The following is a 12222-nucleotide window of genomic DNA, read 5'->3' on the forward strand; positions in this document are numbered from 1 at the left end:
ACACCACCCCGTTCATGAAAATGGATCACTCCTACACAGTGAGTCACGTGGCCGTGGCTTGCTATATAAAGCAGGCAGACAGGCATCGAGGCATTCAGTTACTGTTCGATTGAACGTTAGAATGGGCAAAATTTGTGACCTAAACAACTTTGAGCATAATATGATCATCGGCGCCAGACACGCCGGATCCAGTTCCTCAGAAAGGTTCGTCCTGGGCTTTTCAAGCACAATAGTGTATAGGGCTGTCCCCAACAAAAAAAAGTTTAAAATCTTGGTCGACCAAGAGTCGTCTGTTCGATTGAGCGGAAAAAAATTAAACATGTATTTTTCCATATATACTGTAGACACACCCTATGTGTTTGAATAAAATTAACTAAATGCACTGAACTTGTCTGATACTTTAAGAGCACTACTTGATGAAATAATTAAGACACAAATGACTCAAGAGGGAGCCTGATGGCCACGCTGTGTTAATCTTTTTTACAGCCATTTTGTTTCTCTGAAATCCATTTGTTTAGAAAAAACATTCCCTATTTGCTCAACCCTTGCTCTCTTTATGTGAAACAAGTATGCATCGCATGCATGTGACCAATAGGGCCTGACATACTGAATAGCTTATCATAATAGCCTAGTGGTTAGAGTGTTGGGCCAGTAGCCGAAAGGTTGCTGGATCGAATCCAAGAGCTGATGAGGTAAAAATCTGTCATTCTGAACAAGGCAGTTAACCCACTGTTCCCCGGTAGGCTGTCATTGTAAATAATAATTTGTTCTTAACAGGCTTGCCTAGTTAATAAAAAAATAATAATCACATCAATAAATTGGTTATAACAAACTCTGAATGCCATAACACATGTGACAGCAAAATTGATGCAGAGGATGGGAAATAGGAACTTGAAATGGGCGAATGTTTACTGGTTGCCCAGGAGGGAAAGGGGAAGTCAGATGTATTTGACTTAGTTGTGGAAAATACTGTAGATCATGCAAGCGCACTGTGTGAGTATTATGTGTGCCAAACAGATGCTGTTAGATTACAATATTATATTGTTTCTGACCATTTGGAACAGTGTAAACAACACTAAATTGTGTACCAGTGTCTGTTCTAACCAAAACACTTTTTGTATAAAGCAAAGACAAAAAACAGTTACATGCATTCGTGAATTGCGGTTTATTTATGGTTTAGGCTAATTATTCAGCTCCCTTATTTTATGCTCGATTGCATATCAAAGCATGAATGATTTGTATGCTGTGTGATTTTTATTTTTATTTATTTATTTCACCTTTATTTAACCAGGTAGGCAAGTTGAGAACAAGTTGTAATTTACAATTGCGACCTGGCCAAGATAAAGCAAAGCAGTTCGACAACATACAAAAACACAGAGTTACACATGGAGTAAAACAACATACAATCAATGATGCAGAAGAAAAAAATGATGACATGAACAAATGATTGATTGATACATTAGCTCAGCAGTTCCCAAACTAGGGGTTGCGACGCAATGTGGGGTCGCCTGATGTGAAAATGGGGTTGCGGGAGAAAAACATTTATATACAAAAAATACTATATATTATAAAATCGTCTTTGTATCTCAAAATCATTGCCATATGGATAACCTTAACAATCTAAATGAAAATTACTCAAATATAAAAGATAAAATTCAACCAGAGAGTGCCCTTAGATCATGGGAAAAGGCTGCACTTGACCGTTGCACTTGAATTATTCCCACAGTGTGTCACAACGTCCACAGAAGGTGGCGCCACTCCCCGGTCGGGCAGCACTCGGCGGTCGTCGTCACAGGCCTACTAGCTGCCACCGATCCATGTTTCATGTGTTTGATAGTTATGTCTGTTTTGTGCGCACCTGTTTCGTGTTTATAATTAGTGGGAGGGTATGTAGTTTGTCAGTTTCTTGTTTGGGGTTGTGCGGGATTGTTTCGTGTCTGCTGTTGTAGGTTGAGGAATTTATTTTCCTGTCATTTTTATATCTTAACGTTTAGGCGTTAAGGTTGCTGGGCTGCGTCCCGAATATTTTAGAAGACTGTGTTTGTCTTCCGTTATTGGAATTTTCCCTGCCTTTTCGGCTTTATATTTTGGACTGGTTTTTCCCTTTATTAAAATACTACGTGTTTCACGTACCTGAGTCTCCTGCGCCTGACTTCACCCCTTCCTGCAGAACTATCTTATGACACAGTGAATGGCTAGGCCTGTTACACAATGAAACCACACACTATTGCAGAGACTTTGATATTACTGGCCGCAATTGATATGGTGAAAACAATGTGTGGGGAGACAGAGGCACACAAACACATCAATACCTTTGTCAGATTACATTGTTAAACAAAGAATTTATGCTATTACGAGCAATCAAGAGGAGACTGACTGAATGACTCAAAAACTCCCCAGCTTATGCTCTTATGTTAGCTGTGAGGACCGAGATGCACATGCATTGACTTTAGGTCACTATACATGTCGGGGGATGTTATTCACAAGGACATATTGTTCTGTCTCACGATTCCTGAGAATGAAACAGCACAGGGGATGTTCAGTGTGCTGCATGGCTATATTGATGAAAAATTGATTAATCATGTGACCGAATGCATTCACGGGTCACTACGGAAGAGTTTTGGTTCTTGACTCAAAGGGAATTCCCTCTGATCATGCAACTCAGAATTCCAACTCGGGAACTCAGGCCTCTTTCTAGAGCCCCAACCTTCTAGAGCCCCAACCTTCTGACCTGAAGATCACTGACATCATGATTTGACCTAGTATTTTCAGTTCCCAGTTATCTTGAAAGCACCATAAAACTCACAGTACCCTTTGCCAGCTCATATCTGTGTGAAGCTGGATTCGGTGCTATCGTTTGCATTAAAACCAAATACCGATCCAGGTTGAAAGTGACAGCAGAGATGAGGTGTTTACTGTCGACCACGCCCACTAACTTTGAGAAGATCAAGCTCACCCATCTCATTAGTGGTGGTGAGATAAGATACATTATGTCAGACTAATTTGCAATTCACTGTCATACCATCACATACTTTTAATGTGGGGCTGAGTTGAATAGACCGTCAGAAATACTGTTTTAATGTTGACTGGCATAGCCCCAAATCAAAAAGTTAATTATAGAATTTTTTTTTACATGGTTGGGGTTTGCGAGAATTTTCAGATATCAAAATGGGGTTGTGGGCAAAAAAAGTTAGGGAACCCCTGCAGTAGCCTATATATTGAAATATAGGCCTAAGAAGGTTACGGTATTAAGACTAAACAGGAAGCGCTCTTAGGCCTACAGCTCGGTGCTGGTTATACAAGGCTGCGTGCATATTATGTGTGACTAACATGTGTTGTTAGATCACAATGTTTGGAACAGGGTAAACAACACTAAAACATTTAAAAGTAATACCAGTCTGTTCTAATGGGGAAAAAGCCTTTATTACAGCATAGCAAAGATTTTAAACAGCCACATTTGTGAAATTGCTTTATCCTACAGTTTGTGGTTGAGTGAGGCTTGGTGTTCTCAACACCAATATGCTGGTTAACTTTGCTATTATGCACATACAGAAGCAACATGCAGTACCAGTCAAAAGTTTGGACACACATTCCAGTTAATTTTTTAAAACTATTTTCTACATTGTAGAATAATAGTGAAGACATCAAAATGCATGTAGTAACCAGAAAAGTGAATGAGTAGGTGTGTCCAAACATTTGACTGGTACTGTACAGGGAAAGGCACCAATTCAACGGCAAACTGAAGATTATGTTTCAGAACCGCGGACAGTGACTGCTATCCAACGCGTAATAAATGTTATAAAATATTATATTTATTAGTGTTGCACCATTATTCTTACATAATATAACCATATAAAAAAATTGGGGGGGGGGGCATTTTTATTTTGTATTGTATTTTACTGCCCTTTTCTCCCCAATTTTGTGATATCCAATTGCGATCCAATCACGATCTTGTCTCATCACTGCAACTCCCCAACAGGCTTGGGAGAAGTGAAGATTGAGTCATGTCTCGCAGATTTCACACAAACATCAGAAATTCACAAGCTAGTCACAACCTGTTACGTGACTAGCAAATCAGGTCCTCCACAGTCCTATCAAGAGTCCAACACTGGGCCGGCAGGCAGGCAGGCAGTAATAACACAGTACAGTCTCACACCACTCCACCATCAGATTTAATGCAAGGTCTGGCAGCCATTCCGGAGAGCAGGGCTATTCACATGCATTGTAAGGACCACTCACCTCCTCTTGGGCTCTGTGCCGGCGGGTTTCGCCATGCCGCCGCCAGCCATCTCACCCCTGCCAGGCTTTTCCAGGTGATTTGTGTTGGCGCTTAAGTGCTTGCTAAGAAATTGTCAGAGAGAGGAATTGCTTTTAAGTTGTGCAGAAAGAACATCCATAATAAGAGAGACATGGCTGGCGGGGAACTGTTAAGAATGTTGAGTCACTTCAGACAGAAATAGATGAGGGCTGTTCACACTTATTTGGGTGTTAAGCCGCTAAAATGCTTGAAGGAATTTGGAAATTCAGTTATATTTCAAAATATGAAGCTACACGATGATAGCTTCAGCCAAACTCAGGAATTATATATTTTTCCCCCTACAACATCTGTCTCAGTCTGTCTGGGAATGTTGATTAGTTAAGAGCATTCTGAGCGTTTTCTGGTTACTAATTGGTCCTTACTCTGCAGTGAGAGCTAGAGCTGGGTGGTTCTCTGGGTTGGGTTCTGCCCGTCGGGGTCGGCCCAGTCCTCCTGACCCTGGCATCTCACCACTCAGACGGTCTGGCAGCACTGAGTCCTTGTTGATGTTGATGTCAGAGTATGGGCATCCCACCGCACTGCAAATCAGAACACGGACATTATTACAAATGACTGATTTAAGAAAAAGGACTTTGTGTAATAACAACTTCATAATAGGACTTCATTATAAATTAATAAGGTATTAATAACATATGTCACCGTCAGACAAGATATGATTTCACACATTAATGTTCTTGGGGACAGAATCAATAAAAGCAGTAATAAATCGTGAGAATAAGGAAGCTGTCTCACAATGAGAGCTTGTCACAGACTCTCTTTCCTGTCTAATCGGGCAAAAGATGATGTTGCCATAAAACATGTAAGTTTACATAGTTCCAAGTACTTCTGAATAGTCACTGCAGTAAACCAAAGAATTCTGAGTCGCTGGGGTTGACGTAATTAATTCCAGGGTGATGAATCTCAATTTGGAAGCATTACATTTGCTGCAGACAATAGCAGTGTGCAGACTGTGACTACCTCATTACAGTGCATTATCACCTCCCACCTGTGTAATGTACAACTTCTCATTAACTTTGGGGGAAACATACTTTAACTCCACTAAAAAGGAAATATATAAACAACATATTTGCATATACATGGGGGTATGGATGGTTGAGTAACTGCGACCACTTACTGACGAGAGGAGAGAAATTGAAGCGTTTCTCCCATTCTCCTCTAATCCCTCTCTCATTCCTCCCTGGCCACTGTCACACATTTTTATTAAAATGAGGATCTTTCCCATTATTTCCGTCCATAGCAAGCTGTGGCGCTACCTGTTTAATATGCCAGGTTAGCCCACAAATACTGATAAAGTGCCCTTCATTCCATAGATACATTTTAATAAACTATATTATGTACTCAGACTCCAAGGTTTATCAGCTTACATTACAGATACTGAACCACGGTACAGTGTCCCCATTAAAAAGTGACTCTACAGCAGTATCTATGACCTCAGGTAACTATATAATGTAGGACTTAAATGTCAGAGTCATATTGCCTTTTCTGCAAATATTTTTCTGCTCACATTAGTAGATATACTACACCTGGAGGGGTATATGCTGTAAGAAAGCCAGCTGATGCAGATGCATCATTGTAGGTGTATGGAGAGTGGAGATGTGGTTTCTTAGGAGAAAAGGGAAAGAATGGTGATGAATACTGATGGGAGAGAGTGACACTCATCCGCTTACACGGCTGTGCTTCTAGCTCCACACAGCCAATTATACAGCCTATATACAGCCTCACCTCAAAGGCTTACAGGTACGTGTCGATCATGTGCAATACCAATACTGTTGACATCCAGACCTAACACAGCTGCTGTAGGCATATATTGGGTGTCTTTTGCATTACGGATGTCTATGGTACAATATCCGCTAATACATGTAACCGGTGTATCAATGAGCAAGTTTGACCATTCACCGGCCAGTAGTGATATGAAACCTGTTGGTGTTATTTGTATTTTTTTATTTTTTATTTAAACTTTATTTAACTTGGCAAATCAGTTAAGAACAAATTATTATTTACAATAACGGCCTACCCCGGCCAAACTCTACCCCGGACGACGTTGGGCCAATTGTGCGCCACCCTATGCGACTCCCAATCACGGCCGGTTGTGATACAGCCTGGAATCAAACCAGGGTCTGTAGTGACGCCTCTAGCACTGAGATGCATTGCCTTAGACCGCTCGGGAGCACTATAAGTGTCAATTTCCAGTAGATGGTAGTTTTAATCCTGGCCAGCCAGATTGAGTGCTGTGAGAGAGAGAGAGAGAGAGAAAGAGAGAGAGAGAGCACCTGTGGTGGCCAGAGTAGCGGGCTCCTTTGATGTGGCCCACACCTTTACACCCTGGGGTGGGACATCCGCCCTGCCCTGACGACTCAAACAGCTCCTGTGGACCTTGGGATGAGGAGTGGGGGAGATATTACATTCGGATCTACAGTACCAGTCAAAGGTTTTTCTTTATTTTTACTATTTTCTACATTGCAGAATAATAGTGAAGACATCAAAACTATGAAATAACACATATGGAATCATGTAGTAAGCAAAAAAGTGTTAAACAAATCTAAATATATTTTATATTTGAGATACTTCAAAGTAGCCACCTTTTGCCTTAATGACAGCTTTGCACAGTCTTGGCATTCTCTCAACCAGTTTCATGAGGCAGTCACCTGGAATGCATTTCAATTAACAGGTGTGCCTTGCTAAAAGTGAATTTGTGGAATTTCTTTCCTTCTTAATGTGTTTGAGCCAATCAGTTGTGTTGTGACAAGGTATGGGTGGTATACAGAAGATAGCCCTGTTTGGTAAATAACCAAGTCCATATTATGGCAAGAACAGCTCAAATAAGCAAAGAGAAATTACAGTCCATCATTACTTTAAGACATGAAGGTTAGTCAATCCTGAAAATGTCAAGAACTTTCAAAGTTTCTTCAAGTGCAGTTGCAAAAACCATCAAGCGCTATGATGAAACTGGCTCTCATGAGGACCGCCACAGGAAAGGAAGACCCAGAGTTACCTCAGCTGCAGAGAATAAGTTCATTAGTTACCAACCTCAGAAATTGCAAACCAAATAAATGCTTCACAGAGTTCAAGTAACAAACACATCTCAACATCAACTGTTCAGAGGAGACTGTGTAAATCAGGACACCAATAAGAAGAAGAGATTTGCTTGGGCCATGAAAAACAAGCAATGGATATTAGACCGGTGGAAATCTGTGCTTTGGTCTGATGAGTCCAAATTTTAGATTTTTGGTTCCAACCGCCGTGTCTTTGTGAGACGCAAAGTAGGTGAACAGATGATCTCCGCATGTGTACTTCCCACTGTGAAGCATGGAGGAGAAGGTGTGATCTGTGGGGGTGTTTTGCTGGTGACAGTGTCAGTGATTTATTTAGATTTCAAAGCACACTTAACCAGCATGGCTACCACAGCATTCTGCAGCGATACGCCATCCCATTTGCGCTTAGTGGGACTATCACAGGACTTCCAGGCTGTGTAAGGGCTATTTGACCAAGAAGGAGAGTGATGTAGTGCTGCATCAGATGACCTGGCCTCAACAATCACCTGACCTCAACCCAATTGAGATGGTTTGGGATGAGTTGGACTGCAGAGTGAAGGAAAAGCAGCCAACAAGTGCTCAGCATATGTGAGAATTTCTTCAAGACTTTTGGACAAACAGGCCAGGTAAAGCTGGTTGAGAGAATGCCAAGAGTGTGTAAAGCTGTCATCAAGGCCAAGGGTGGCTACTTTGAAGAATCTAAAATATCAAATATATAGATTTGTTTAACTCTTTTCTGGTTACTAGATGATTCCATATGTGTTATTTCATAGTTTTGATGTCTTCACTATTATTCTACAATGTAGAAAATAGTAAAAATAAAGAAAAATCATTGAATGAGTATGTGTGTCCAAACTTTTGATTGGTACTGTACCTAGTGAGACATTATTCACAACGTGACTTCAGGCAAACCATCCTAGAATAATGTTACAACATCTATTGCATTCATGTATTGCTAATGTGCAGTACAGTGTCCACATTAGGATAGCCTCAGAGTCACAAGGAGTAGGTGTCAACCTCAACTAATGAGAGCCATGCAGGTAGAGAAAAAGCAGATATTTCCCTGGATCTGTCCTTATGACACGAGTGAGCTGCCATGTGAAGCAGTAGCTCTCTCTCTGAGAAACCAGCTCTGTACTCTGAAATATGACGGCAGCATCGACTTCTCCACTCCACGTTTCCATGGACACCATTACACAGGGAGAAATGATCAGGAAGGGGAAGGGGAGGCAGAGGGAAGTTCATTGTTCTGCTCCCAGCATCCTCTGGGTAAAATACAGGATATTGACCACAGAGAGAGGCAGGACTCAGGAGCCATCAAACATCTTGAGTTATTTTGAGCAATTCTTTTCACAAACAAGGCTTCAACTACTTCTTAAATATAATGACGGCAGATCAGATTAAAACAATGCAAAGATGGAACCGTCTTTTCAGGGAAAGCATATTACGCCATTTAGGATGGAATGGGATGAGAAATAGCAGCATCAATGGAGGCCTGGCTCGAAGTGTGTCTGCTAGGAACCGTAGGTCTTGAACTGAGGCAGGGAGCTGGACATGAATAGATTAGGATGAGTCATAAAGCCACTCACTGATCGGGGGCTGGAGGGGGTGGCCAGTCTTAGCACACCAGCCCGCAGGGTGGATGTCTGGACTGTCTGTGTCCACCCAGTAGTCATACTCATCCGTCCAGCCATCAAAATGGATCTAAAGGAACACACAAACCAAGGACAAACAGTCACAGTAAAATAGCTAAATATAGAAATGTGGGGAAAAGAGATTGTCAAAACCATGGTAGACATGATAAGAACATGTCTTGGAGGTAGGAAGCTGAATTACTGATTGCACCAGTCTACCTGACAAGTATTGTCTCTGACTGAAGCCCCTGGAGCTGCCTCTTACAGCTGGCTAGCCCTGCTATCTATGTGAGGCAGACACACAGCCTAGTTGATCACTATCTCTCCCTCAGTTCTGATTCACACTCCTGACAATGAGAGTGTGCTTCACAGTGTGGGGCAAACAAGAGGAGACAGGAGCACACCAGGGAGTTGTGGAAAGGCAGACCCTCCTAGTCTACAGCCTTCTTCCCTCCCTGGCTGAACACCCCTATTACTGTTATACAGTTGAAGACAACATGAAATATGAAGCAAGTGATGGTTTACAGAGGAACTGAGAAGAGGAAGCAGTAAGATAACGCATGTAATTGTTGAAGGACAATGAGAGCATGAAATGCATGTAGTGTTGGTTTGTGTGTGAGTGATAGTGATGGTGGGGATGGAAGGAGATTTAGAGAACACTGCCTTGGAATGGTGGTGGTGGAATGGAAGATAGAAGTCAGGACAGAGGTCCAGATCACATCTAAAGGCTTGTATATAAATGGAGGAGTGAAAGTAGAGTACAGTTTAGGGGTTAGGATTGATTTAATATATTTGTGTGTGAGTGTGGGGGGAGGTAGATCAGCTTTAATGTTGTTGATACGTCTTGGGTTCTATCAATTTCACTGTTTGCATAATTTCTAATTCCCCTTACTTATGTATTTTCCCCAACCTTATCGCCCCTCTCTTGACTGGAGTAAACTAACTGATAACAATACTTCAACTTGTAGCTATTTTCGCTCACATGTACGGTACATGTAGTTGAATAATTATACATCTATTCCTAATTTCCTCATTCTGCAAGTTCTGAATGTTCACCCACAGCGGGTAAATCCACCATTCATTGTGATCTTAACTCCGACCCTCCGATGTCCACAGTCTAGCCCATCTTTCCCAGTATAATACCATTTTGTTATTTCCTTTTGCAATACATCCCTCCATTTGACTGTGATGTGTTATGAGGGTCCTGAACCTCCCTATTTGTAACATTTCTGACGATATTGCCCTAAAAATAAATACTTTACAGAAGAGTAATGATATTTCACATTGACTGATCGCATTTTTTCAGATCCCCTAACAATACAGTTTGCAGGCCCATCTGAACCCTGATATTATGACATGACAACCATTCCTGGCATAACAACCATAACAACTATTCCCCCAAAAGCGAGCTGCCAATGGGCAGTACCAGAACACATGTTCTATTGATTCTGTTTCCTTGTGGCAGAGTCTGCACAATGCTGACTGTTCAATGCCCCATATATTGAGCATTCTTTTTGTAGCAAGGATTTTATATAATAGCTTAAATTGAAATGAATGCCTGCTCTTTCCATGACATAGACTGACCAGGTGAATCCAGGGGAAAAGGGGGGGTTAGTTGCTTGTGTGACATAATTTTACCGTCCTTGTTTACAATGTTCTTCATAAATATTATACCCGTCTTGTAAATGTTTTCCAAGAAAATGGTTGTTTTCTCTATCAGCACAGTGGAGTTTAGCCATATTATTTGCTGTAATATTTGATCTGCCTTTCCTGGAGGATGAAATTGAAATTGTAGCCAAATCTTTATGGCTTAATTTAAAAGGGAGGATACTTAAACAGGGATCCATTGTCAATAAACTGAAAATGTATGGTTTTAATCTGCAAAAAGGAAAAGAGCCCACTCTTAAGCATAGGATGGGCCTCTCTTAGTAACCAGTTTGGATTTAGATATCATTTTTGACTAATGGAGGCTTTAAGAGAGAGGTTTAATGCCTTAATATTGAATAGTTTTAACCTTCCAAACTCATGCTTGTTTTATAAATATGCCTGTTTAACTTTATCTGGTTTTCAATTCCAAATAAAAATAAATATTTTGTCTTGCGTGATTTGAAAAAGGATTCTCCTGGAGTCGGTAGATCCATGAATAAATATGTAAACTGAGAATGAATCAGAGAATGAATCAGGGTAATCTTCCAGTAGGTGGACAGGTAGGGGTTAGGACTTTATAAACCTGAGGGACTGTATAGAGTAGAGATATGCTATGAAGGGTTATTTTTGCTCAATGGACAGAAGGGTTTAGACAGAGATGACTGAACAGTATAGACATAAGTAAGGCTGAGGTAAAGGCATTGTCATACTGTAGGGCCGGAGAGCAGGGGAAAGAAAGACTGCTCTATGGCCCATCAGCAGGAGCAGCAGGTTAGAGAAGAGGAGAGAGGGATGAGAGAAGAAGGGGGAGCTGACACTACTGCCCTCTGCGGATAGATACCTGTCCTGCACTAATGTCCCAGCACAATGCAATCCCCTCATGACTCCCCCCAGGCAGCCGGCTGGCCACTGACACTGACACTGACCTACTGTTCACTTCAGAGTTCATGGAACGTGAAGCTTATAGTGATCCTCAAAATTATCTCACGGAGGAAGTCAGGAAGGTGTTCATTTGACACCACTCGAGTTCCCGAGCGGTCTAAGGCACTGCATCTCAGTGCAAGAAGCGTCACTATAGTACCTAGTTCGAATCCAGGCTGTATCACATCCGGCCGTGATTGGGAGTCCCATAGGGTGGCGCACAATTGGCCCAGCATCGTCCGGGTTTGGCCGGAGTAGGGCGTCATTGTAAATGAGAATTTGTTCTTGACTGACTTGCCTAGTTAAATAAAACAAATTACATAAAAAATGTACTGGGACAATGGGATGTGACAATGCCAGGGACTTGAATAATTTTTCGATTCATTCCCAATGCAGTACATCAGTGCATTTCACGTATTTGCCATATACAGGACACTTTCATTTCCTTCCAACTTTCTATGTGAAATTCCTTTACATTTTTTCAAGACAAATTTTGAAATATAGGCGCTATACAGGGCTCGGATTAGGCATATAATTCTGTAATCTAAGATTATACTCTTTCAAATCTAAAAAGTTACATACTGTAGTTCACAGTGCAGATGAGTGATGTAATGGCTAATCGTCCTGTACAGCTGAACTGAACCACACAAAACACCTGGTGAACCTCATC

At 41.4% G+C, this 12222-nt stretch overlaps 1 protein-coding gene across 2 annotated transcripts in view; it reads right to left on the reverse strand.

Moving 5' to 3' along the window:
- LOC115174871 (lethal(3)malignant brain tumor-like protein 3) overlaps positions 1-12222 on the reverse strand; it is a 40751-nt gene that overhangs the window by 12532 nt on the left and 15997 nt on the right. For both annotated transcript variants that reach the window (XM_029733846.1, XM_029733845.1), the window contains exons 15-18: positions 8940-9054; positions 6589-6691; positions 4681-4836; positions 4240-4341 (exon numbers count right to left, since the gene is read on the reverse strand). In XM_029733846.1, the coding sequence (XP_029589706.1) occupies positions 4240-4341; positions 4681-4836; positions 6589-6691; positions 8940-9054 (476 nt within the window). The remainder of the gene's footprint in view (positions 1-4239; positions 4342-4680; positions 4837-6588; positions 6692-8939; positions 9055-12222) is intronic.

Source organism: Salmo trutta, chromosome 35 (genome assembly GCF_901001165.1).
Source record: "Salmo trutta chromosome 35, fSalTru1.1, whole genome shotgun sequence".
Classification (NCBI taxonomy): Eukaryota; Metazoa; Chordata; class Actinopteri; order Salmoniformes; family Salmonidae; genus Salmo; species Salmo trutta.